Source organism: Sorex araneus, chromosome X, assembly GCF_027595985.1.
Source record: "Sorex araneus isolate mSorAra2 chromosome X, mSorAra2.pri, whole genome shotgun sequence".
In the NCBI taxonomy this organism is placed as follows: domain Eukaryota; kingdom Metazoa; phylum Chordata; class Mammalia; order Eulipotyphla; family Soricidae; genus Sorex; species Sorex araneus.
In genome coordinates this window covers 371,183,876-371,210,290 of record NC_073313.1, presented here as the reverse complement: position 1 = coordinate 371,210,290, position 26,415 = coordinate 371,183,876, and the positions used below count along the sequence as shown (strand labels likewise).

The 26,415-nt window shown below is 66.2% G+C and overlaps 1 protein-coding gene across 2 annotated transcripts in view; it reads left to right on the top strand.

Moving 5' to 3' along the window:
* The window catches only part of ATL2 (atlastin GTPase 2), a 39,169-nt gene extending 21,690 nt beyond the window's left edge, over positions 1-17,479 (top strand). Inside the window, exons 3-14 of one of the 2 annotated variants that reach the window (XM_055121876.1) lie at positions 3,271-3,405; positions 3,485-3,589; positions 9,661-9,711; positions 9,789-9,845; positions 10,480-10,572; positions 12,615-12,753; positions 13,236-13,363; positions 13,804-13,860; positions 14,333-14,404; positions 14,687-15,118; positions 16,099-16,113; positions 16,199-17,479. In XM_055121876.1, the coding sequence (XP_054977851.1) occupies positions 3,271-3,405; positions 3,485-3,589; positions 9,661-9,711; positions 9,789-9,845; positions 10,480-10,572; positions 12,615-12,753; positions 13,236-13,363; positions 13,804-13,860; positions 14,333-14,404; positions 14,687-15,118; positions 16,099-16,113; positions 16,199-16,306 (1,392 nt within the window). In that variant the 3' untranslated portion in view covers positions 16,307-17,479. The remainder of the gene's footprint in view (positions 1-3,270; positions 3,406-3,484; positions 3,590-9,660; positions 9,712-9,788; positions 9,846-10,479; positions 10,573-12,614; positions 12,754-13,235; positions 13,364-13,803; positions 13,861-14,332; positions 14,405-14,686; positions 15,119-16,098; positions 16,114-16,198) is intronic. The other variant, XM_055121877.1, reaches the window with a different exon arrangement.
* The last annotated feature ends 8,936 nt before the right edge of the window (positions 17,480-26,415 follow it).

The window sequence follows — 26,415 nt, the reverse complement described above, 5'->3', positions numbered from 1 at the left end:
AGGGAGCAGAAGGAGGGACTCAGGGAGGGGAGGCCCTGGGCGGGGTCTGGTGTTGGGCCTTGGGCGCTCAGCAGCGTGACCTCGCGGCCGTCTCTGCCTGTCAGGCTGGCCTTGGGCTCATCTCCCTTCTGGGGCGTTCCCCACTGTGTCCCCCCCCCCCCCCCCCCGTGCGTCCTCAGCGTGTCCCTCGGCATGTGCCTGGGACCAGAGGGCTTTCTTGGGATGGTCCCGGCCGTGCAGGCGTCAGGATGGAGCTTTCTCACGAGCACCCGAGTTTCCAGAGGGGGCAGCCGTGGGGCTCCCGCGCATCTGCCCACAGCCTTGCTCCTGGGCTGGTGTCCATGGGCCACCCGACACCGGCCCGCTGCCCGTCCGCGAGGGACAGCCGCATGGGTGGTGTGGGCTTGAGCCTGCTGGCGTCCAGGGCCGTCCTGGGATGGGCAGTCGCCCCAACAGCTGCTCTCGAAACCTCGGACGCCGTCCTGAGGGCCGGCCGCCCTCCCTGCCGTGCCTCCCCGGCCTGCTCCTCAGCGGCGGCCCTAAAGCTGCTCTGCCCTGTGGGAGTGGGTTTGATTTCACTCCGGGAAGAGAGGCGAGGCCGCTGGGGCGGGGGCGGGGCTCGGGACTTGGGCAGCTGGGTTTTTCCCCACAGAAGTTCTTTTCCTGGGGGCCGGAGCGATAGCACAGCGGGGAGGGCGTTTGCCTTGCACGCAGCCGACCCGGGTTCGATTCCCAGCATCCCATATGGTCCCCTGAGCACGGCCAGGGGTAATTCCTGAGTGCAGAGCCAGGAGTAACCCCTGTGCATCGCCGGGTGTGACCCAAAGAGCCAAAAAACAAACAAACAAACAAACAGAAGTTCTTTTCCTTCTGGGCCCAGCTGGCACAGTAGGCGGGGCGCGAGGTGGAGCCCAGCTTCTGCCGGGTGACCCCCAGCACTGCTGGGCGTGGGCCCCTCCAGAGAGACACCCACCCTTCTTTTTTTCCTGTGTTTTGCCTTCTGAACAATACACCCCCAAAGCGAGTGGATCTTCCGTGGCAGCCTGAGGCGTCCGGGCGCCCGTTTGCTGACTGGCCTCCGCGTCACGGCGGTCCCGCTCTCGTCCCCTTTCCTCGCCGTCTCCTTGGGCAGTGGCGACTGCCGGGCTCTGGGTGGCCTCCTGTAGCCGTGGCTCTGCCGCGTGGGAGGCCACGATCCCCCTCGGAGCCCCGCGGAGAGCTGCCCACTGCCGCCCGCCCGGCGTCCTCTCCCGCCCTCATGCCCTGATGTCCGGGAACGAGGCCCGGAGCCTGGCGAGGCTGAAGCCTGAGGCCGCGGCCCGAGCCAGCCAATGCCGTTCCCTGTCCTGCGGGTTCCGGCTTGGCTCTGTGGCGCAGGCCCCGTCCGTCCCCTTGGCAGCGTCCACCCCAGACGTGGGACGGACTGGCCGAGCGTCTGCTCTGCGCCACCCCTGCCCTGTGCTCCCCCACCCGACTCTGACTCCTTGGAACGTCACCCCAGGTGCTCTTGGGAGAAACCGGACATAGACGTCGTTCCGCTCCCTCAGGAGAACCTTCCAGAGCCGCCAGGAGAGGAGGACAGAGCCTCCGGCGCTCCCGGGGCTCTCTGGCCCTGGCCTTGGCCGGAAGCGCAGCCCCGGGACCAGCCTCCTTCTCCCTAGGCCTTGGCTCGGGGGCGAGGCGGGAGCCCCGAGAAGGAGCCCAGCTGGCTCATGCTGGCCCCAGGGAGGAGCCATGTCTGGAGGAAGCACTGGGTTTAAAGTGCTTTTTAACTTTGGCTTGGTTGGTGCACAGCCTGTGCTGGGCCCGTGAGCCAGCCCCCCCCCCCCCCCCGCTGAGCCTCGGGAGTAGGGGAGCCTCCGCACTCCACACCCGGCCCTGCTCGCTGGGCGGTTCCCCGGGGAGGGAGCACACGTGTTTCCCTCCGTCCCTTTCATTCCCTGCCGTTGGTGAGGTGGGCTGATGAGGGGCCCCGAGTGCGTGTGTGATTCTTGGAGGGGGGTCCTGGGTCACAGGGAAAAGGCTGATTGGGGGTGCGGCGGTCCCCAGCATCCCCCAGTTGTGCTCCTGGCCCCGTCCCCCTTCTCCTCGGGCCCCAACGGCAGCCTCTCTGCGGGGCCTGTCCAGGGGTCCTCTTAGATGGGCCGTGGCCTGTGACCCAGAGAACGAGGCCTGCAGGGGCAGGTCCAGAAAGTCAGGGAGACTGTGGACTGTCGGGTGGCCGGGCCCCTCACGTCACCCTCTCTCAGTGGGCCCAGGGTGACTGTGTCCACACTCACAGCCCAGGTGTCCGTGTACGCCTGTGTGTTCACGCTAAGCCAGGTGTCTGTGTACGCCTGTGTGTCCACGCTCAGCCAGGTGTCCGTGTACGCCTGTGTGTCCACGCTCACAGCCCAGGTGTCCATGTACGGCTGTGTGTCCACACTCACAGCCAGGTGTCCATGTACGCCTGTGTGTCCACACTCACAGCCAGGTGTCCGTGTACACCTGTGTGTCCACACTAAGCCAGGTGTCCGTGTACACCTGTGTGTCCACACTAAGCCAGGTGTCCGTGTATGACTGTGTGTCCACACTCACACAGGTGTCTGTATGACTGTGTCACTCTGGCCCCAGTCTGACTATTTTAAAGTTGACTCTTTGTTTGTTTTGGGTCATATTCAGTGATGCTTAGGAGTTACTTCTGGCTCTATGCTCAAGAACCTCTCCTAGCAGTGCTCAGGGGACCAAATAGGGTGCTGAGGATTGACGCTGGGTTGGCCACGTGCAAGGCAAGCGCCATCCTCGCTGTCCTGTTGCTCTGGCCCATAAAGTTGATCAGATTTTTTATTTTTATTTATGTTTTGCTTTTTGGGTCACACCCGGCGATGCATAGGGGTTACTCCTGGTTCTGCACTCAGGAGTTACTCCTGGCGGTAATCGGAGGACCGTATGGGATTCTGGCAATCAAACCCGGGTCGACTGCGTGCAAGGCAGACGCCCTCCCTGCTGTGCTGTCCCTCCGGCCCCGGTCATATTTCTCAGGCAGAAACCTTGAGGCAGAGTGAAAGCGTTGGGGTGTCTCGAGCCCTTGGGGCGGGCGGTGCTGTCTCTGCAGCCCGCTGTCTGGACGCTGGCTCCGTGTCCCTCCAGAAGGGCCAGGAGCGCCAGTCCCGGCTGGCGGGGGCTAAGCACAGTCCAGGCCGGTGTCCAGGACTGCGAGTGGGGAGCAGCAGCTGGAGAAGGCCCTGGCGGGCCCGGGGGCCTCCGTCTCATTCTTGCCCGTGTCCGCAGACGTCCGATGGCTGGATGGGCGGCGGCGACGAGCCGCTGACGGGCTTCACGTGGCGCGGGGGCTGCGAGAGGGAGACGATGGGCATCCAGGTGTGGGACGAGGTCTTCGTGGTGGATCGGCCCGACGGGACGAAGGTAATGGCCGCCGCGGGCCCCGGGCGAGGCGCGTCCGCCCCGGGCCCCTCCCAGACCGCCTGTCCCCGTGTCCCCGCAGGTGGCCGTGCTGCTCATGGACACGCAGGGCGCCTTCGACAGCCAGTCGACCATCAAGGACTGCGCCACCGTGTTCGCCCTGAGCACCATGACCAGCTCCGTGCAGGTGAGCCGGCGGGGGCGGCCGCAGGTGCCCCTCAGGCCGTGGGCGCGGGGCCTCGTGGCCGCCTGACGGGGAGTCCAGCTGAAGTCCAGCTCGGGGAGGCAAAGGGAGGTTTCGGGACAAGCCGAGAGCCGGGGGCGCCTGCTCTGTGTGCGTGACCCCCGCCGGCTCTCCCCAGCGGTCTCCGCCGGTCTCCCGAGGAGTCGTTCCTGAGGGCGTGGGCACGTTCAGAAGGGCCCTGGCACATTCTGAGGACGGTCCAGGATGTTCTGGCCCGAGTTGGGAAATGCTGGAGCCGGGGACGGCCCCGAGGGCGAGCACGCAGGCCTGTACCCCGCAGCCCGGCCCGCCTCCGCCCCAGCCCTGCAGGGCTCGGCTCAGCCCCGTGCAGCCCCTGGCACTCGCGTCCCCGTGGTGCTACACGCACAGGTTCCCAGAGGGTCCTGGGCGATGGGCTGACGCCCCCATCCTGTCTCGGGCTCTCGCGGCGCTGCTCGTGGCCCCTGGGACGAAGTCCCCGAGGCCCTCCAGGTGTGGAGGCCGTGACCGGCGCAGAGGAGGTGTCTGTCTTCTCTTCCTCTTGGTGGGGTGGGGCAGCCCCTGCTGTGCCCAGGGTCGCTGCCGGCCTGCGCCCCAGAGCTTCTCACCGTGTGGGGTGCCGGACTGAGTCTGGGCTGCCGTGTGCCGGGCTGGCGCCCTCCGGCGGTGCAGAGGAGGTGTGGGTGCAGTAGGGAGAGCAGAGAGGCCCGGTGCAGAGGTGTGGGTGCAGTAGGGAGAGCAGAGGCCCCAGTGCAGAGGTGTGGGTGCAGTAGGGAGAGCAGAGAGGCCCCGGTGCAGAGGTGTGGGTACAGTAGGGAGAGCAGAGAGGCCCGGTGCAGAGGAGGTGTGGGTGCAGTAGGGAGAGCAGAGGCCCCGGTGCAGAGGTGTGGGTGCAGTAGGGAGAGCAGAGGCCCGGTGCAGAGGTGTGGGTGCAGTAGGGAGAGCAGAGAGGCCCGGTGCAGAGGTGTGGGTGCAGTAGGGAGAGCAGAGAGGCCCGGTGCAGAGGTGTGGGTGCAGTAGGGAGAGCAGAGGCCCCGGTGCAGAGGTGTGGGTGCAGTAGGGAGAGCAGAGAAGCCCGGTGGAGAGGTGTGGGTGCAGTAGGGAGAGCAGAGGCCCCGGTGCAGAGGTGTGGGTGCAGTAGGGAGAGCAGAGGCCCCGGTGCAGAGGTGTGGGTGCAGTAGGGAGAGCAGAGGCCCCGGTGCAGAGGTGTGGGTGCAGTAGGGAGAGCAGAGGCCCCGGTGCAGAGGTGTGGGTGCAGTAGGGAGAGCAGAGGCCCCGGTGCAGAGGTGTGGGTGCAGTAGGGAGAGCAGAGAGGCCCCGGTGCTGAGGTGCGGGTGCGGTCGGGAGAGCAGAGGCCCCGGTGCAGAGGTGTGGGTGCAGTAGGGAGAGCAGAGGCCCCGGTGCAGAGGTGTGGGTGCAGTAGGGAGAGCAGAGAGGCCCGGTGCAGAGGTGTGGGTGCAGTAGGGAGAGCAGAGGCCCCGGTGCAGAGGTGTGGGTGCGGTCGGGAGAGCAGAGGCCCCGGTGCAGAGGTGTGGGTGCAGTAGGGAGAGCAGAGGCCCCGGTGCAGAGGTGTGGGTGCAGTAGGGAGAGCAGAGGCCCCGGTGCAGAGGTGTGGGTGCAGTAGGGAGAGCAGAGGCCCCGGTGCAGAGGTGTGGGTGCAGTAGGGAGAGCAGAGGCCCCGGTGCAGAGGTGTGGGTGCAGTAGGGAGAGCAGAGGCCCCGGTGCAGAGGTGTGGGTGCAGTAGGGAGAGCAGAGGCCCCGGTGCAGAGGTGTGGGTGCAGTAGGGAGAGCAGAGGCCCCGGTGCAGAGGTGTGGGTGCAGTAGGGAGAGCAGAGGCCCCGGTGCAGAGGTGTGGGTGCAGTAGGGAGAGCAGAGGCCCCGGTGCAGAGGTGTGGGTGCAGTAGGGAGAGCAGAGGCCCCGGTGCAGAGGTGTGGGTGCAGTAGGGAGAGCAGAGGCCCCGGTGCAGAGGTGTGGGTGCAGTAGGGAGAGCAGAGGCCCCGGTGCAGAGGTGTGGGTGCAGTAGGGAGAGCAGAGGCCCCGGTGCAGAGGTGTGGGTGCAGTAGGGAGAGCAGAGGCTCCGGTGCAGAGGTGTGGGTGCAGTAGGGAGAGCAGAGGCCCCGGTGCAGAGGTGTGGGTGCAGTAGGGAGAGCAGAGGCCCCGGTGCAGAGGTGTGGGTGCAGTAGGGAGAGCAGAGGCCCCGGTGCAGAGGTGTGGGTGCAGTAGGGAGAGCAGAGGCCCCGGTGCAGAGGTGTGGGTGCAGTAGGGAGAGCAGAGGCCCGGTGCAGAGGTGTGGGTGCAGTAGGGAGAGCAGAGAGGCCCGGTGCAGAGGTGTGGGTGCAGTAGGGAGAGCAGAGAGGCCCGGTGCAGAGGTGTGGGTGCAGTAGGGAGAGCAGAGGCCCCGGTGCAGAGGTGTGGGTGCAGTAGGGAGAGCAGAGAGGCCCGGTGGAGAGGTGTGGGTGCAGTAGGGAGAGCAGAGGCCCCGGTGCAGAGGTGTGGGTGCAGTAGGGAGAGCAGAGAGGCCCGGTGCAGAGGTGTGGGTGCAGTAGGGAGAGCAGAGGCCCCGGTGCAGAGGTGTGGGTGCAGTAGGGAGAGCAGAGGCCCCGGTGCAGAGGTGTGGGTGCAGTAGGGAGAGCAGAGGCCCCGGTGCAGAGGTGTGGGTGCGGTCGGGAGAGCAGAGGCCCCGGTGCAGAGGTGTGGGTGCAGTAGGGAGAGCAGAGGCCCCGGTGCAGAGGTGTGGGTGCAGTAGGGAGAGCAGAGGCCCCGGTGCAGAGGTTTGGGTGCAGTAGGGAGAGCAGAGGTCCCGGTGCAGAGGTGTGGGTGCAGTAGGGAGAGCAGAGGCCCCGGTGCAGAGGTGTGGGTGCAGTAGGGAGAGCAGAGGCCCCGGTGCAGAGGTGTGGGTGCAGTAGGGAGAGCAGAGGCCCCGGTGCAGAGGTTGGGTGCAGTAGGGAGAGCAGAGGCCCCGGTGCAGAGGTGTGGGTGCAGTAGGGAGAGCAGAGGCCCCGGTGCAGAGGTGTGGGTGCAGTAGGGAGAGCAGAGAGGCCCCGGTGCAGAGGTGTGGGTGCAGTAGGGAGAGCAGAGCCCTGGTGCAGAGGTGTGGGTGCAGTAGGGAGAGCAGAGGTCCCGGTGCAGAGGTGTGGGTGCAGTAGGGAGAGCAGAGAGGCCCGGTGCAGAGGTGTGGGTGCGGTCGGGAGAGCAGAGGCCCCGGTGCAGAGGTGTGGGTGCAGTAGGGAGAGCAGAGAGGCCCGGTGCAGAGGTGTGGGTGCAGTAGGGAGAGCAGAGAGGCCCGGTGCAGAGGTGTGGGTGCAGTAGGGAGAGCAGAGAGGCCCGGTGCAGAGGTGTGGGTGCAGTAGGGAGAGCAGAGGCCCCGGTGCAGAGGTGTGGGTGCAGTAGGGAGAGCAGAGAGGCCCGGTGCAGAGGTGTGGGTGCAGTAGGGAGAGCAGAGGCCCCGGTGCAGAGGTGTGGGTGCAGTAGGGAGAGCAGAGGCCCCGGTGCAGAGGTGTGGGTGCAGTAGGGAGAGCAGAGAGGCCCCGGTGCAGAGGTGTGATTGCAGTAGGGAGAGCAGAGCCCTGGTGCAGAGGTGTGGGTGCAGTAGGGAGAGCAGAGGTCCCGGTGCAGAGGTGTGGGTGCAGTAGGGAGAGCAGAGAGGCCCGGTGCAGAGGTGTGGGTGCAGTAGGGAGAGCAGAGAGGCCCGGTGCAGAGGTGTGGGTGCAGTAGGGAGAGCAGAGAGGCCCGGTGCAGATGTGTGGGTGCAGTAGGGAGAGCAGAGAGGCCCGGTGCAGAGGTGTGGGTGCAGTAGGGAGAGCAGAGAGGCCCGGTGCAGAGGTGTGGGTGCAGTAGGGAGAGCAGAGGCCCCGGTGCAGAGGTGTGGGTGCAGTAGGGAGAGCAGAGGCCCCGGTGCAGAGGTGTGGGTGCAGTAGGGAGAGCAGAGAGGCCCCGGTGCAGAGGTGTGGGTGCAGTAGGGAGAGCAGAGCCCTGGTGCAGAGGTGTGGGTGCAGTAAGAGAGCAGAGGTCCCGGTGCAGAGGTGTGGGTGCAGTAGGGAGAGCAGAGAGGCCCGTTGCAGAGGTGTGGGTGCAGTAGGGAGAGCAGAGGCCCCGGTGCAGAGGTGTGGGTGCAGTAGGGAGAGCAGAGAGGCCCGGTGCAGAGGTGTGGGTGCAGTAGGGAGAGCAGAGAGGCCCCGGTGCAGAGGTGTGGGTGCGGTCGGGAGAGCAGAGGCCCCGGTGCAGAGGTGTGGGTGCAGTAGGGAGAGCAGAGCCCCGGTGCAGAGGTGTGGGTGCAGTAGGGAGAGCAGAGGCCCCGGTGCAGAGGTGTGGGTGCAGTAGGGAGAGCAGAGAGGCCCGGTGCAGAGGTGTGGGTGCAGTAGGGAGAGCAGAGGCCCCGGTGCAGAGGTGTGGGTGCAGTAGGGAGAGCAGAGAGGCCCGGTGCAGAGGTGTGGGTGCAGTAGGGAGAGCAGAGAGGCCCGGTGCAGAGGTGTGGGTGCAGTAGGGAGAGCAGAGAGGCCCGGTGCAGAGGTGTGGGTGCAGTAGGGAGAGCAGAGGCCCCGGTGCAGAGGTGTGGGTGCAGTAGGGAGAGCAGAGAGGCCCGGTGCAGAGGTGTGGGTGCAGTAAGGAGAGCAGAGGCCCCGGTGCAGAGGTGTGGGTGCAGTAGGGAGAGCAGAGAGGCCCGGTGCAGAGGTGTGGGTGCAGTAGGGAGAGCAGAGGCCCCGGTGCAGAGGTGTGGGTGCAGTAGGGAGAGCAGAGCCCCCGGTGCAGAGGTGTGGGTGCAGTAGGGAGAGCAGAGGCCCCGGTGCAGAGGTGTGGGTGCAGTAGGGAGAGCAGAGAGGCCCTCAGGTCCGGCTTGGGGCTGCTCCGGGCCCCACCTCCACCCTCTGCGTCTGTCCCGCCTCTTTCCCCCCCTCCTTGAGCACGGGTGTCGCGTGTCGCGTGTCGCGCTGGGCTGTGGCCCGTGTTTGCCCGCCAGGCTGCTGGGACGCTCCCGAGCCTCTGTGTTCCCTCCCTCGGCTCTGGGCAGTGCCCCCGCTGCTTCCCGACCTCTCTGCTGGGAGTCACGCCGGGAGGGCAGGCGGGGGTCCAGCGGCGGCCTCACTGCTGCCTCCTCCCGGCCTGCCCCGGCCCGCACGTGGCCACACCCGGCACCGTCCATGACAGGTCGGGCCTCCAGGGGGATTCTGGACCCCCTGGCCAGGACCAGGCGCTTATTACACTGGAGCTAAGGTGCCCCGCCCCGTGCCTGCAGCCGCTCCCCCAGCCGCTCCCCCAGAGCTCCGTGCTGGAAACGGGGGGGCTCTGCTCAGTGGGCTCCGGGCCCTGACCGCAGTGCTGGTCACACGCGCTCGCCGAGGGCTGCTGGCCGCCAGTGGCTGTTTCTGGCCTGGCCTCGCGTGGCCCAGCCAGATTAGCACTTACCTCTGTGAGCACACGCTGTTCTGGGGCGGAGCCTCCTTTGACAGCCGCAGAGGTGACCCGAGCCGCCTCCCGGGACGGCCTTCCCGCCGGCCGCCTGCGCCCCCTGCTGGCACCCGCTGCCTTGGTGAGGGGGGAGAAGCTGGCCGACATGCAGGCTGCCAGGCTGTGCTGGCTCCTGTCCCTTCCACCTGAGGTCATCCCGGGAGTCCGTCCCCCGTGACCAGGGCCAGCCGTGAGGAGACCTGGAGGGGAGGCCTGGTGTCATCCCAGAGCACTAAACTGGGAGTAGCCACAGACCAAAACAGAACAACCAAAACACGTGGTGGAGGAGGAAGGAGGTGGAGTAGCACGCACACACACGTGCACACACACGTGCACACACAGTGCACACACACACACACGCGCGCGCGCGCGCGCTGGCCCTTGTGTGGCCTCTTCCCACGGAGTTGGCCCCCTTCTCCCCCAAGTGCTTGTCCTGACTCCTGCTTCAGCAGAAGGAAACCCTCCCTGTGCCGCGGGGTGAAGGCGCGGCCAAGTGAGCGTTTGCGCCGAGCAGGGCGTCCGAGTCTCGGGGTGACGTTCCAGACGGCCGGTGACCCCGGTGAACTGAAACGCCCATCTGTCCTCGCAGGTCTACAACCTGTCCCAGAACATCCAGGAGGACGACCTTCAGCACTTGCAGGTACGTGCGCGCCGGAGGGTTGCGGGCCGCCCTGCCCCGCCCCTGTGCCGGGCCCCCTAAGCCCTTTGCCTCCGCAGCTCTTCACGGAGTACGGGAGACTCGCCATGGAGCAGATCTACCAGAAGCCCTTCCAGGTGAGCGGGGTCGGCGAGTGGGCCAGCACGGCGCTGGACGGACGCTGGCCTCCGCGTTTCTCGGGCACGGCAGCCCCAGTGGCTGCGGGGGCCTCCCTGCCCCCAGTGCCTGAGACCCTGCGAGTCAGGGGCCGTGTGGGGGGAGGGGGATGCCGCAGAGGGGCCTGGGTTATTCTTGGCTTTGGACTCCAGTGAGCACTGGCGGTGCTCAGGGCCACGGGCAGCGCAGGGGCCTCGCATCCGGCCCAGCCCGGCTCAGCCAGCGCCCCCTGGGCCCTCTCCAGCCCCAGGCCTCCCTCGCTCCCCTGCCTTCTGGTTTGGGGTCACACCCAGCAGTGCCCAGGGGATCACTCCTGGCGGGGTGCCGGGAGCGAACCCCGGTGGGCGGCGAGCAGGCGACGCCCTCCTTGCTGGCTGCCCTGCCTGTCTCTCTGGCGCCTCTGCCGTGACGGGCCCGAGGAAGGCCCCTGCCCATGGCACGCGGGGCCGCCTGCCTAGCCCCGCTGCCTCCTGTGTCCCCCCAGCGTGGCACGAGCCGTGTGGGCCCCTGTGCGGGGCTCTGGCCTGGGTGCGTGCGGGGGGAGGGCGGCCGTGCCCTGCGGGGGCTCAGCCCGTCTCTGCTCTGTCCGCCCAGACGCTGATGTTCCTGATCCGAGACTGGAGCTACCCGTATGAGTACCCGTACGGGCTGGAGGGCGGGAGGCAGTTCCTGGAGAGGAGGCTGCAGGTGAGCCCCCGCCGGGCCCGCCCCGCTGGGCCCGCCCTGCCCGGCCGCCCCGTCCGCCCCGTCCACCCCGTCCACCCCGTCCTCCCCGTCCGTCCTGTCGAGGGTCCGTGCCCGTCTGGTGGCTACAGGCAGCACCGGGGGGCGGATGTCCCTCCCGGAAACGGAGGGGCCGGCCCTGGTTCTCGGCCGGGAGAGTGGCTCAGAGGACGGCGTTGCCTCAGGCCGTGTATGGACACAGTGCCCCCCCGGCCAGGTGCACGGGACTGTCTCGGCCCCTGGGCCCACGTGGAGGCCTCTCCCCGGGGAGCCTTTCTCGGTCGCTGCAGGTTCTGTTTTCAGGGGGCCCAGCTGTGGAGCGACCCCCCCACCCCACCCCGCAGCCACTCGGGCCCCCGCTGTGGTTCTCCTTCCCTTTCAGGGGTGGGGCGTCCACGCGAGGGCCGGCCTTCGGAATTGAGAGTCCGGCCGGTTTTTCGCCCCGAGTTCTGGAAGGCGTTTCAGGCGCCCCTGCCGGGCCCTGCGGTGCCGTCAGCTGGCGAGTTTTCCTTTGGTTTGTTCAGAAGACGTCACTGCACAGCTCGTGGGCCTTCGCTCCCCGCCCAGGGTCGGGCCCCGGCCCCGGGCTGGCCTCCCGGCAGGCGGCGCCCCTTGCCCACTGCGGGGCCAGCGCCCGTTGCCGTAGCTCCCTTGGACCCACGAGCGGTTCCCCGTCCTGCTGGCGCGGGGCCCCCGGGGGTGGTGCGTGGTGCCGGTGTTTGCCCGTTTGCTTGGGGCACACCCTGCAGTGCGCGGGGCTCGCTCCTGGCTCTGCGGGATCTCCAGCGGGCTTGGGGCACCTCTGGGCCCAGCGGCCAAGCCCGGGTTGGCTCTGTGAAGCGGGCACCTCCCCAGGGCACGGCCTGGTGCCTTTTTAAAGACCTTTCAGCTGAAAACACTCTGGAAAGTGCCCAGAGCACTGACCCCCGGGGGTCGCTGGGCGTCGCTGACACAGGGCCATCCTTGTCCGGTGGCCCCGGTACTCCTTAGCAGGCCGCTAGGGCGTTTCGGGCCGGCTCTGGGCGCGGTCTCTACGCCCCACCACCACCCGCTCTCCGGCCCTGGGAGCCCTGGCTGCAGGGGGCAGCCCTGGAACATGTGTGTGTAGCGCGTGTGTGTGGGGTGTGAGGGGTGTGTGGAGGCTGTGGGGTGTGTGTAGAGTGGGGTGTGTGGAGGCTATGGTGTATGTGTATGTGTGAAGTGTGTAGTGTGTGTAGTGTGTGATGTGTGTAGGCTATGGTCTGTGCAGGGTGCAGTTTGTGTGAAGGGTGTGGTATGTGGTGTACGTGTGTGGTGTGTGTAGGGTGTGGTGTGTGTATAGTATGTATGGTGTTTCTGTTTAAGGTGTGATATTGTGGCATGCTGTGTGGTGTCTGTAGGGTGTGGTATGGTATAGTATGTGTGGTGTGTATGTAGTGTGTGTGCTTTGTGTGTGGTGTGTATAGTGTGTGTGCAGGGTGTGTGTGGTGGTGTGTGGTATGTGTATAGTTTGTGTGGTGTGTGTACAGGGTGTGTGTGGGGTGTGGTATGTGGTGTGTGGGGTGTGGTGGTGTGTGTGGGGTGTGTGTATAGGATGTGTGTGTGGTGTCGGTTGTGTGTGTGGTGTGTGTACAGGGTGTATGTGTGGGGTGTGTGGTGTCTGGGGTGTGTGCGTGGTGTGTGGGGGGTGTGGGGTGCGTGGTGTGTGGGGTATGGTGTGTGGTGTGGTATCTGGGGTGTGTGCAGGGTGTGTGGGGGGTGTGGGGTGCGTGGTGTGTGGGGTATGGTGTGTGGTGTGTGGTGTGTGCAGGGTGTGCGGTGTGTGTGTGGTGTCTGGGGTGTCTGGGGTGTGCGGCGTGTGCAGGGTGTGTGGTGTGTGCAGGGTGTGTGCGGGGTGTGTGCAGGGTGTGCAGTGTGTGCAGGGTGTGCAGTGTGTGCAGGGTGTGCGGGTGTGCGGGGTGTGTGCGGTGCGTGTCTCAGGAGGCGTCTCCCGGCGCCCGCCCTCACCCTGTCTCTTGTGCCCTCAGGTTAAGCAAAACCAGCACGAGGAGCTGCAGAACGTAAGGAGGCACATTCACAATTGTTTCTCAAACCTTGGTTGCTTCCTTTTGCCACATCCTGGTCTTAAAGTTGCAACTAACCCTAATTTTGATGGGAGACTGAAAGGTGGGGGTTCCCCTTCTCGCCGCCCTCACGTCTTACCTTAGGGGATAAGCGTAGCCGGGCCGGGGCGGGGGCGTCGGGCGGGGGCGGGGGCGCGGGCTGTGGGGGGCGCCAGGCGGGCCACGACCGCAGCCCGCCAGGCCGCCAGGGCCTCGTAGCCGTGTAGTAAGTCACTACACGGGGGCACCGTGTAACGCGTGTGCGTGTTTTAGGTTATTTAGGCTGCGGTGGCAGGGGGCTGGGGCCTGCGGGAAACTGGCGGGAAACCGAGTGTCGCGCGAGAACGTGACACGGTGGCCTTTCGGGGCTGCCGGGGGCCAGGGTGTTTCCGTGCTGTCGGGGCGCGAGGGACGAGGGTAGCGGCAGGGGTGAGTGTCTGTGGTAAACTGGTCTGCTTCGTTCTCGGGTCACGAGTTAGAATTTTGTGGACTCAGAGCAGTGAGCCAGCACCTCACTAATCACTCGGCCAAATTTGTGTCCCCTAGATATCGATTCGGACTTTAAGCAAGAACTCGAAAACCTGGTCCCGTTGCTGCTAGCCCCCGAGAACCTGGTAGAAAAGGAAATCAGTGGATCTAAGATCACGTGCCGAGACCTTGTAGAGTACTTTAAGGTAGGACGACGCTCCATTCAGTGGCTCCGTCTACGTGGGAGGTGAGAAACTGCCTTAAAGTGAGAAAGTAGTTCCTTCCCCCGTGACGGGAGTGGGTCATGAGTTAAGGCGCGGAGATGGGGGCCGGCTGTATGTTTCCAGCTCCGTAAGAGCTGCAGGGCCGGGCCCGCACCCGCCCCCCCCTGGGGTCGGGCCCTCCCTGTCCCCGCCCCCAGAGCCCTTCCCGACTCGCCCCTGGCCTAGCTCTGGGGCTCTCGTCCAGAGCAGGGCGTCTGTGCAGTTGGCCCCGAAGTCGGGCCGGCGCTGTGCTGACTCGAATCCTCACTGCCCCCGAGTCAGGGTGTGGGCGCTGGGCCAGCCCCGGGGGGAGGGGGAGGAGTTCCTCGTGCTCGGTTAGGGCCGGTCCTGGCGGGGCCGCCCTCACTGCCCTGTGTCCTCAGGCCTACATCAAGATCTACCAGGGGGAGGAGCTGCCGCACCCCAAGTCCATGCTGCAGGTACGGCTGCCCCATCCCCTCCCTGCCACTTTTGGAGTTTTGGGGGGCCACGGCCTGCAGTGCTCAGGGAGCACTCCCGTGGGCTCGGGCCCCTGTAGCCCTGTGCGCCAGTCGGCTGCAGGGGCCCTCCGGGCCTGCCCGCCCGCCCGCCTCGGCGCTTGCTTCCTCACGTCTGGAGACTGGCTGCCCTGGGGCCCCGTCTGGGCCGTTCTGATTTGGGGGCTCTGGTGTTTTCTCCGAGCCAGCCCCAGGCCCGGCTGCTGCTTCGTCTGCTGCCCTGCGTGTCTCCGCCCTGCTGCCGGCAACTTCCGGGGCTGGGGGGGCGGGGCAGACATCGGCAGGGCATTGGCCTTGCACGGCCGACCCCTGTGGGCCCCTGAGCATTGCCGGGGTAACCGTCCACCCCTCCCCCCGGAAGAGTGAAGTGCGTGCGGAAGCAGGTCTGCGTGAAACGGTGCGCATTACTTTTCAGGCAACCGCTGAAGCCAACAACCTTGCTGCAGTGGCGGGGGCCAGAGACGTCTACTGCAGACACATGGAGCAGGTGTGTGGGGGTGACCGCGTCGGGCTCCTCGCAGTGGCCATGCCGCCCGTTCCCTCTTTCTCTGGGCTGGAAGAAACTCGGCCATACTCGGGGGCTGTGTCGCCGGGCACGTCCCGTCCTGCGCCTTGGGGCTGCCCAGGGCTGGGAGCCAGGCCGACCCGGACCCTCTTCTGCCTTCACTGTGGGAAGGGCGGGGCTCACCGATGGGCAGATGGCCTCGTGGTGACACGGTCATGGGCATTCGGAGCCCCGCGGTGACCCCTGCTGTCCTGCCCCGCCCAGGTGTGCGGCGGGGACAAGCCTTACATCGCCCCCTCGGACCTGGAGCGCCGTCACCTGGACCTCAAGCAGACGGCGCTGCGGCACTTCCGGTCGGTGAAGAAGATGGGCGGGGAGGACTTCTGCCGGCGCTACCAGGACCAGCTGGAGGCGGAGATCGAGGAGACCTACGCCAGCTTCCTCAAGCACAACGACGGCAAGAACATTTTCTACGCCGCCCGCACCCCGGCCACGCTCTTCGCCGTCATGTTCGCCATGTACGTGGTCTCGGGACTGACCGGCTTTGTGGGCCTGAGCTCCATCGCCGTCCTGTGCAACCTGGTCATGGGGCTGGCCCTGACCTCGCTCTGCACCTGGGCCTACGTCAAGTACTCTGGGGAGTTCCGGGAGCTCGGGACGCTCATCGACCAGGTCGCCGAGACGCTGTGGGAGCAGGTGGGTACCGCCCGGAGCCGAGCCAGCGAGCACGGCCGGGGCCGTCTGTCGGGCGTCCTGCGGGCCCGCGGGGTCTCAGCGCGAGGCATACGGGAGCACTGGGAGCCGAGGGCCAGGTGCCGTGTCGGGCAGCTCTCCCCCGGCCTGTGCCGAGGCTGGCGCCGCTGGGCCCCTGGCCAGGCCTCTCGGAGGAGCCGCCGTCTCTGCGCTGTTCCCACTTCTGTGAAGAGCTGGTGACTCTGGTCTGGGTGCTGGTGTTAGGGCATTTGGTACTTCTCCTTGCTGGGCCAGGAGCTCACGGAGCAGGGCAGGGGCTCCTGGGCAGGAGCGGGTCCGTCCACACCCCACGGTCCCTCTGTGCACCGGCGGGTGACCAGGGACACCCAGAGCCTCCTCACGGAGGATGGGCCTCGGGGCCGAGCACAGCGGGACGGGTACTTGGCTTGCCTGCGGCCCACCCGGGTTCCATCCCCGGCACCTCACATGGTCCGCCCGAGCCCACCAGGAATGAGCCCCAAGCATCGCCGGGTGCGGCCCCCAAAGTCAGAGAAGATGGAGGGAAATTCACCGTGACCTCACGGAACCAATTCTTTCTGCTACTTACTTTTCGCTGGCTGCATTTGGAAGGGTTGGTTTGGAGGCACCAAAGTCCTGGGAAGGCGGCTGCTGCGTTTGTGCATGCAGGGGTGGCTATTGCGTGTGTGAGTGCGTGCAAGGGTGGCTACTGTGTGCGTGCGTGCGTGCAAGGGTAGCTACTGCATGCGTGCAAGGGTAGCTACTGCGTGTGTGTGTTCATGCAAGGGTAGCTACTGTGTGCATGCGTGCGTGCGTGCAGGCGTGGCTACTGCGTGCGTGCATGCGTGCGTGCAGGGGTGCCGAGGCCTTGTCTTGGCCGGGCAGGAGCAGTGTGGCTCAGGCAGGGGCAGCGCGCTTGCACACCTGTCTAAACTCTTGGCCTTTCTCTCCCTCTCTTGCTTCAGAGGAGTCCGCGGAAGGTGAGCACTCAGTCCCAGGCCCGTGCTGGGGGCGTGGCGGCGCGTGGGGCGGGCCCAGCGGCTAACGCATGGCTCCGTGTTTTAGGTGTTGTCCAAACTCTTGGAAGTCACTCGGCGGCGAGTGGCCCGCCGGGCCCCGTCCTCGGCACCGCGGCAGAGACTGGCGCCCAGCAGTAACAAGAAGAGAAATTAGGCAGTGTGCCCGGCCTCTCCGGGCGGCGGGCGCGAGCGGGGCGCCGGGTCCGCGCAGGAGGAAAGTCCTTGTGTTGGTGACCGTGTGGCCGCAGCGCTGTCTGGGGACAGGCACCTTTGCATTTCTCGCGCCCCCCGCCCCGGGGGGTTTCTTCGTGGCTTGACTTGACGTTCTCCTCTCGTGTCCGGGGTCGCTCGTCCCGTCCCTCACGTGTGTCTTGTTTGCACATCTCTCGTCCCACAGGTGTTGAAGCCCCTGGGCGACAATCTGATGGAGGAGAACGTCAAGCAGTCTTTCCGGAACTCCCTCCGGGCGGGCCTCACCGAGCAGGTGGCACAGCAGGCCCGGCTGAAGGCGGACTGACGGCCGCCCGCCTCCTCCCGCTTCTGTACAGTGAGAACGCAAATAAAGATAAACCAAAGTTTACAATCGACTCTAGAAGTAGTTTCGTAGAAGCGGCCCCGGCGGCCGGCCGCCCGCCTTCTCTCCCGCCCGCCCGCCCGCCCGCGCGAGTTAGCGAAGTCTCTTTAGCAGGATATTTCAGGGAAATCTTCGGAGAAGTCTCTAGTCTCTCCCAGTGTCCGTTGAGATTTTGATTTTGTAGAGAAGTTTCGAATCAAGTGCATCAGGAATCCCAGGGGGACGCCAGCGAGGCCCGGAGGGGCCGGGCGGCCGGGCAGCGTCCCCGGGGCCGAGGTCTTGCCTTTTCAACTCACGAACCTGCCCTCCCGGAGCTGCGTGCGGGCACCAGGGCCGCCGTGCCGGGCGCCTTCCTGTACATAGACTCGCCATGGATTTTACTGGGGGCAAAGTCCATCCACAACCGTTGCCTACAGCTCCGAGTCACGAGTGTTTGTACAGTCTGTAGCTTTTATTTTCTAAACCCACAGATAGGGCATGTATATGATTATAAATATATAAATACGATTTTGTATCCAAAGTTTTGTAGTCTATGGCAAAACCCGGCCCCGTGGTGGCCGCGGCCCGTCCTGTGTGAATGCGTAGCCAGTTTGCAGTTTTTGATATCTGTGTGATATTTCTCCTCGAGCACCGCACTCGCACCCTGAGGGGCCTCACTGGGAATGTTTATTGTGACCTTGTCCTCTGTTGCATTTTAAAGTTATTTCCTGTAATTTATTTTCAGTACATAATTAAAAAAAAATCGTTGTATATATAAAATGAACCTCGTGGCTGTTTTTTAAGGTGTTCTCGGTGCGTGTTCTGTGAGTGGAAGCACAAGTGTGTGTGTGAGTCAGTTGCGGCCCTGCAGCCTCTCCCGAAGGGCCAAGGGGGCAGGTTCCTGGCGGGCCCCCAGCCCCGTGCCCCCCACCCCTGTCTCTGGCTGTTCTGGTCCCCGTGTGCTGCCTCAGGATGCTCCCTCTTCACCCGCAGAGGCGCCATGTGGGCCTGACGGGTGCTCGGACCCCGGGGGGCACCGTGCTTTTGGCTCCGCAAGTCTGCGTGGCAGGGGTCTGGTTGGCCCTGCCCACTGTGCCACTGACCGGCCCTGGGTGCTGCCCTTCTTCAGAGAGCGCCTCCTTCGGAGACTGGACACGCCTCAGGCAGCGGGCCGAGCCTTGGAGGGGCTGAGGGGGGTAAGGGCCCGTCTCCTGTTGAATCGGGCTTCTGGGCTTGGAGAGGCAGAGACGCAGCCTTGGAGCCGCCGTGCTGTGCATGGCGTCCCCCGGGCGGGCCAGGTCTGCACGCTGGGCGGTATAGCCCCTCGTGCTCCAGGCCTGTGGGGGCAGCAGCCCCTGACCCTGGCTTAGCCCCCAGCCCTGCTCTGCCTTTCCGAGGCGGGAGTGTGGGCACGCAGCCCTTCCCTGGGTGACGCACGGTTGTCTGCTCGGCCGGGAGGAGGCCGGGAGGAGGCCGGGCAGCGGCTGGCCCCGGAGGGCTGGCTGAGCCGGGAGGCACCGTAGCAGGCTCGGGGGACGCCTGCCACCCTCCAAGCCACAGCCAGCCACGTGACAGCCCGCAGGGCTGGGGCAGCTACAGCGCGGGGAGGGCGTTTGCCTTGCATGCGGCCGACACGAGTTTGGTCCCCGGCATCCCACAAGGTTCCCTGAGCACTGCCGGGAGTGACTCCTGAGTGCAGAGCCGGGCGAGCACTGCCGGGAGTGACTCCTGAGTGCAGAGCCGGGCGAGCACTGCCGGGAGTGACTCCTGAGTGCAGAGCCGGGCGAGCACTGTCGGAGTGACTCCTGAATGCAGAGCCGGGCGAGCACTGTCGGGAGTGACTCCTGAGTGCAGAGCCGGGCGAGCACTGTCGGGAGTGGCGCAACAGCACGCCCCAAAACACCCCAAACCAAACAAGCGGTGCAGAGCCAGTGACCTCCCGCGTGGGGTGGGCCCCGCGGCTCCCCCCACCCCCGGGCTTCCAGAGGGTCCCCGAGCGACGTGCCTCACGGCGACAGACCCCGAGGGAACGCGTGAGCTTCGTGCAGCGGGCAGTGGCCTCAGAGCCTGCTGGCCACAAGGCCCCGTCGCAGGGGTGCAGTCCCTGGCCTTGGGCACTCGTGCCCCTCGCGAGGCCCCTCAGATCTGCTCCAGGGAGGGGTGCCCCCCCCACGCACACTCCCACCTCCTTCCTGCCCCCTTGTTCAGGGCTGCGGCTCCCAGAGGCCAGGCCTGGGGTTCCGGCACCGTCTCACTCCCTGGCACGGTGTGGCCGAGCGGCCGGCCTGCAGTTCCCTGTGGGAACAGCAGGGGGCAGGCGAGACCCGCCTTCCCGCCTGGTCCCGGGGCCTGGCAGCACATGGAGGGTCCCGGTGCCTCTGCAGAGCTGGGAGCAGACTCTGCCCAGCTGGTGCCTCCTCCAAGCCCGAGGCGCTGCCGGGCCGTGCGGGCTGAGGGGCAGGCTCTGTCCTTCTGGACTCTTCTAAAAGCGTCTAGAAGGCTGGGGGGGCTGTTGGGGGCAGCGGGGGGGGGGCAAGCGTCCGGCCCGGGGCTGGCAGAATGCAGCCTCGCCCTTGCACGGGGTCACCCCCAGGCCCCGGGGAGCAAGTCCGACCCCGAGCTCTGGCTCAGGGGGTCGTGGGGGGGGTCGTGAAGCCCAGGACTGGGCTAAGGGGAAGCCTGGGAGCAGGGTGGGGACCCCTGAGGCCAGGACCCGGCCCGAGCACGGGGCGAGTGGGGTCTGGGCAGGCGCAGGAGCCAGGCCGGGGCGCTGCCTGTGCCCTGCGGGCTGCCCTGTCCGACCCCGAGCCTGTCCACTGGGTCAGGACCAGCGCCGCAACCTGCCCGGTCCCCAGAGCCTTCCAGCAGCAGGCGGAGTCCCGGAAGCGCTTGTCCCTGGGAAGAAACGTCCTCCCAGGACTCTGGGCTGGGCGAGAGAACCGGGGAGGGGGTTCGAACTCCTGCGCCCCACGGCACCTTCCAGCCCTGCTGGGCAGCTGGGGCGGGCAGGCAAGGCGTTGCCTCAGAGGAGACACTCCCCCACGCTGTGTCCCGTCACAGTGGGGAAAGTGTGTGTGCATGTGATGTGTGCATGTGATGCATGTGTGCGTGTGACCTGTGCACATACATGATCTGTGTGCATGTGATAAGTGTGTGCACACATGTGTGTGTGTATGTGATGCATGCACGTGATGCATGTGTGCATGTGTGTGATGCATGTGGTGAGTGTGTGCGTGTGTGGTGCTGGCCGGCCTCTCGGGTGACCTGACAGTGCATAAAAGACTATTGTATTAGTTGCCTGGGAAGGAAATTGTGAAATCTTTCAAATACAGCATTCCTGGGCCTACCACAAAGGATCTTTTATTTGAAAATTTCTTTTGTTTTTGGGTTGCTCCCGGTGGTGCTCAGGGGTCACTCCTGTGCTGGGGGGGGGCGGGTCACTGGAAGGGTTTCCTACGGCAGCAGGACAAGCCGTCCACCAGTCACGGCCACGCCCGCTCCCGAGCCACCTGCAGCAAAGCGTCTCCAAGCACTTAGGAGCTGTGTGGGTCAACAGACGGACAGACCGACAGAGCTGACAAACGGACAGGGCTGACAGACGGACAGACCGACAGGGCTGACAGACGGACAGGGCTGACCAGCAGGGCTGACAGACCGACAGACCGACAGGGCTGACAGACGGACAGGGCTAACAGACCGACAGACTGACAGGGCTGACAGACGGACAGGGCTGACCGACAGACCAACAGGGCTGACAGATGGACCTGACCAACATTGCTGACAGACCAACAGAGCTGACAAATGGACAGGGCTGACCAACAGTGCTGACAGACCGACAGACCGACAGGGCTGACAGATGGACAGGGCTGACAGACAGACAGGGCTGACAAACCAACAGACCGACAGGGCTGACAGACGGACAGGGCTGACCAACAGTGCTGACAGACCGACAGACCGACAGGGCTGACAGACCAACAGTGCTAACAGACCGACAGGGCTGACAGACGGACAGGGCTGACAGACCGACAGACTGACAGGGCTGACAGACCGACAGACTGACAGGGCTGACAGACCGACAGACTGACAGGGCTGACAGACCGACAGACTGACAGTGCTGACAGACCGACAGACCGACAGGGCTGACAGACCAACAGTGCTAACAGACCGACAGGGCTGACAGACGGACAGGGCTAACAGACCGACAGACGGACAGGGCTGACAGACCGACAGACTGACAGGGCTGACAGACCGACAGACTGACAGGGCTGACAAACCGACAGATGGACAGGGCTGACTCAGTGCTGACAGACCCACAGGACCGACAGTGTCCCCAGAGCAGAGGACGCAGCCGCTGAAAGCCCCGGGCACCAGGTCAGCAGGGCGGGCAGGCCTGCGCCTCTCGGACCGCGGGCTGGACCGGAGCATCGCGAGGGCCTGAGGGCGGGAATGACGCCAATACACAGCTCACTCCCAGAGACAGGCAGAGATGAGAGACGGAGACGGAGACAGAGACAGAGGAGGGACAGAGGCGAGAAAGGAGAGATAAGGGAGAGAGGAGAGGAAAGGAGAGAGTGATGGGGGTGGCAGGAGAGAAGCAGAGGGCGGGAGGAGAAAGGGAGAGAGCAGGGGGAGAGACGAGCGGGAGAGACGTTGCTGGTAAAGAGGGGGCGGAACCCACAGGCCCACGCAGGCCCCGGGTCCAGGCCCCCCCAGGGCCCCGGCGCCCCCCAAGCCAGTGGACGACACCTCCCGCCACGCGTGCCTGAGCGGGGACAGCCGAGGCGCCCGGGCTGCCCTGGGCAGGAGCCAGCCGGGCCGGCGGGTCTCTGAGCACTGTGGGGGGCTCAGGGCAGGAGCGCAGCCGGGCCGGCGGGTCTCTGAGCACTGGGGGGGCTCAGAGGGGTGTCAAAGTGACTCCAAGGTCACAAGCGGGAGGAGGTGCTCAGCGGGAGACGGGAGAGCAGGGGTGTCGGGGCACTGGCCGCAGGCGCCGTCTGAGAGGCCCCGGAACCTAGTGGACGCGACGGGGCGGCCGAGAGCCGGCAGGGAGACGCCAGGGAGCAGCGAGAACACGGGACGCGCCGACGGCCACTGAGAGGGCTCAGGCGGGTCACACGCCGTCCGGCCTGGGCGAGCGGCAGGCGAGAGCAAGGCAGCACCCAAGGGCGGCTGCGAGCAGAGAACAGCCGCGGGCCAGACGCACCTTCGCGGTCTCCGAGCGAGACCCACCCCTGGGAAGGCCCGGAGCGTCCTGGGCCCGAGGCAGCGCGGCCGGTTCCCAGGGAAACTGAGGAGAGGGAAAGGCCTGCGGCTCCTCTGAGGACGCTTCGCCCGGGCCCTGGGTCTGTGAGGGACGGAGCCTCCTGAGGGCTGCCGGGGTGAGCTACCCCGCCTCACTGATCCGTCCTGAGTGTGAGTGTGTGTGTGAGGGATGCGTTGGGGAGTGTGTCAGTGTGAGAGCGTATGCAAGTGTGTGTGTTCGTGAGTGTGACCCTGCTGGGTGAGTGTCAGAGTGTGTAAGAGTGAATGCGAGTGTGTGAGTGTGGGTGCGTGTGTGTGTGTGGGTGCGTGTGTGTGACCATGAGTGTGGGTGCGTGAGTGTGTGAGAACTGAGTGTGGGTTCGTGTGAGTGTGTGTGTGCATGTGTGTGTGAGCGCGCGCGTGTGTGTGTGTGTGTGTGTGTGTGAGCGCTTGCCCAGTGCCCTGGGCACTCTTCCTGCTGGGGTCAGCCCTGCCCTCCTGCACAGCCTCGGCAGAGACTGTCCCAGGGAATTGTGTGTGTGTGTGTGTGTGTGTGTGTGCACACACCACACACTTGTGCACATACACCACAGGCACATACCACGCACAGAGGCACATATCACACATGTGCACATACCCACACCTTGTAACACCACATACACATGCCAGACACACCCTACACACAGCACACACATGCACGCACACACCACACCATGCACATACCACACATGTAGCACTCATTCCTTACATGGCACATGTATGCACCACATCTCCAGATACACAATACCACAACTCCCTACATATCCACACGCATGTACACCAACACACGTGCACACAACCGCACTGCATACACTCCGTCCCTCACAGACCCATGTGCACCCCGTGTCCCTTCTCTCCCGAGGCCCCGGCCGTGGAAGCCCCGCCCAGGAAGCTGCTGGACGGCGCCGGGTCAGGCCGCGGCCACAGATGTTCCCCATTGGCTGGCCTCCACGGGCGTGAGCTTGCGGGCCGTGGGCGGGGCCGGGGCTGGCGTGGGGGGGGCGCCCCCGCCTGTGGGCTCAGAGCTGCGGTGTCGGGTCTGGGCCCACGCTGGCCTTCAGGGCCTGTTTGCTGCCGTCCTGGTGGCCACTCTGGGAGGCCCGCCCGAGGCGGCCAGGCCAGGCCGGACATGGGGCTCCAGGAAGGCGGCGGGGCCCTTGGGGCCGCGGGGTGCTTGGAGGCGCCTAAACACTCCCTCGGGCTCTGCGAAGGGGGCCGGGGGCTCGCCTGGCTCCTGGGCGCCGAGTCCTGGGACCGTGGGCGCATGCTCCCGCTGGACACGGTGCAGACCTCAGCCCTGGACACGGTGCAGACCTCAGCCCGGGGCTGGGCCCGCTCACGCAGACACACACCCACGCACATGCTCACAGACATGCACCCACGCACATGCTCACAGACACGCACCCACGCGCACGCTCACACAGACACGCGCCCACACGCACGCTCACGCGGACACGCGCCCACACACACGCTCACGCAGACACGCGCCCACACGCACGCTCACGCAGACACATGCCCACACGCATGCTCACACGGACGCGCCCGCGCGCACGTCACACGCTCACGCAGACGCGCCCACGCTCACACAGACACGTGCCCACACGCACGCTCACGCGGACACGCACCCACACGCATGCTCACGCAGGGGCGGGCACACGGGATGGGCCCGGCCAGACTTGGCACAGCTGCGGGGCTGGGCTTGTCGCTTGGCCGCAGAGCAGCGACAAGGAAGGGAAGGGTGGGCTGGGGGTGGCCGGGCCCCGGCCGTGAGCACGGAGTCGGCAGCGGGCACTGTCTGTGGCCCTGGAGTGACGGGAGTGACAGCGACGGAGGGACAGCAGAGCAGGCCTCGGGGAGTGCATGTAGCCGCGAGGAGGGGGAGGGGAGAGGCGGGCAGGGGCGCCAGGCGGGTGGGGCTACAGCTCAGAGCCACGGGGCAGCCAGCGGGAGAGCGTCCGGCCACGCGGCCAGACTCCAGAGGGCCCGGCAGACACAGCCGGTCGCACTTGCGGGCCTGAAGGACACCGTAGGGACCAGTGTCCAAGGACGGCTGGCCCACGGCTGGCCCACGGCGGGAAGCTGCCACAAGGGGCGGGGAGAGGGCGGCAAAGACAGAGAAGGGACACCAGGACGATGGCTGGACAGAGACAGAGACAGACAGAGACACAGAGAGAAACAGAGACAGAGACAGACAGACAGAGACAGAGAGAGAAACAGAGACAGAGAGACAGAGACAGGCAGAGAGACAGAGGCAGAGAGAAACAGAGAGAGAGAGACAGACAGAGAGACAGAGGCAGAGAGAAGAGTGCCCGCCGTAGAGGCAGAGGCGGGGGCAGGAGGGAAACTGGCCCCTGGTGGTGGGACACGTCCACAGTGAAGGACCTGGTGTTGGCACGTGGTGTGGCTGAAACCCAGTTAGGAGCACCTGCACCCGTGTCTCACCGCGACTGAGTTGGAATCAAGTGCGTGGGGGGCCGGGCGGGTGCGGCAGGGCGGGTGGGGCCAGCTGGAGGGCAGTGGCCGGGGCGGGCGGGGGTGGGGCGGGGGGGACACGACTGGGTCACAGCGGCTGGAGACAGGCTCTGAGCTGGGCCGGGGTGGGGGGGTCCACACCCCAGCCCCACCCCCCTCCCCTCCCGCTCTGACGGGTGACAAGAGGCCACCCGCGGCCCTGAGGCCCCACCCCGAGAGAGGCCGAGCCAGGAGCCCGCACGGACGCCGCTGCCTGGTGTCCAGGAGAAGCCCACGGGCAGGAAGGGACGGAGAAGGGTCCTTGGGGGCGAGGGGACTCTGACATGAATGCACAGTCCTGCTTTCGTTCTGTTTGGGGGCCACACCCGGCGGGGCTCAGGGCTGACTCCCGGCTCTGTGCTCGTGGCTCACTCCCGGCTCTGTGCTCGGGGATGACTCCCGGCTCTGTGCTCAGAGCTGGCTGCTGGCTCTGTGCTCATGGATGACTCCTGGCTCTGTGCTCAGGGCTCACTCCCGGCCCTGTGCTTGGGGCTGACTCCCAGCTCTGTGCTCGGGGCTCACCGGCTCACCCCTGGAGGGTTCGGGGACCATGTGGGGTGCAGCGTGCTGGGCTCTTCCGGCCCCGTGCAGCTTCCTCCCAGCAGAGACACAGACCTGGGGGACGGCACTTGGCCTGCACACGGCTCCCGTCCCTGGCACCAGATATGGGCCCCGAGCACTGCCAGCGGTGAGCCCTGAGCACAGAGTCCTGAGTCAGCTCAGCAGAGCCAGGCTTGCCCGCCCCAGTCATAGTCATGCGGCCCAGCAGCACGGTTTCCCCCGGGTCCACTCTGACTTTGGCCTCCGTGGGCAGGAAACTGGACGGAAGGCCAGGCCCGGGCCCCCGCCTGAAGCCCCTCTGTCCTGGGGGGCCGTGGGCCAGCCCACCGCAGACCCCGAGGAGCCCGTCCACAGCAGGCGCGTCCCCGTCCTGCGAGGCGGCGCCTTGGCGCGGGGCGCACGGGGACAGAGAAGGGTCAGCGCTGGCCGCCCCCCGTCTGCGTCTGGGCGTCCCTAGCGGGTGTGTGAGGCGAGAGCTGCTCTCCCGGGCACTGAGGCGCGAGTCCCTGCCTCCGCGCCCGCTGCTGCCCGGGCAGGTTGGTGGCGGGGAGGGGACAGGGCAGCGTCTCAGCCCCGCCGCGCGTGGACCCTTGGGGAGGCCCCCACGGCAAACCAGCTGGGCCCTTCGTGCACCTGCCCGGGTGACCCGCAGGAAGGCCTCGCCCACCGCCCGGCCTGCGGGCCCTGCGCCCGGCTCCCCGCCGAGTGTAATCGGGCGGACAGGGCCGCCCAGAGAGCCAGGCCGGGCCGTTAGGGACCATGGCTGGCCGGGTCAGTGCGTCCCCGGGGCGGGGCCGCTTGTCGGCTTTGATCTTGGGCCAGGCTGGGCTGGGGACGGCAAACCAGGCTCCAGAGCCCTTTAATGGCCTCTCCCGGGGTTAAAACAACAGTCGCGGCTTCCTGCTGGGTCTTATTCTGGGTCTCCTGGGGGGGCCCTGCCACAGGCGGGCTGCAGATGGCGGCTCTGCCAGGACCCCCGCTGGCCTGTCAGAATCAATCCATCCTCCAGCTGCCTCGGAATTCCCACGGCTGCCGCTCACCCTCCCTCCCTCCCTCCTTCCCCCTTCCTTCCTTCCTTCCTTCCTTCCTTCCTTCCTTCCTTCCTTCCTTCCTTCCTTCCTTCCTTCCTTCCTTCCTTCCTTCCTTCCTTCCTTCCTTCCTTCCTTCCTTCCTTCCTTCCTTCCCTCCCCCTTCCTTCCTTCCTTCCCTCCTTCCTTCCTTCCTTCCCTCCCTCCTTCCTTCCTTCCCTCCCTCCCTCCTTCCTTCCTTCCTTCCTTCCTTCCTTCCTTCCTTCCTTCCTTCCTTCCTTCCTTCCTTCCTTCCTTCCCTCCCTCCCCTCCCCCTCCCTCCCTTCCTCC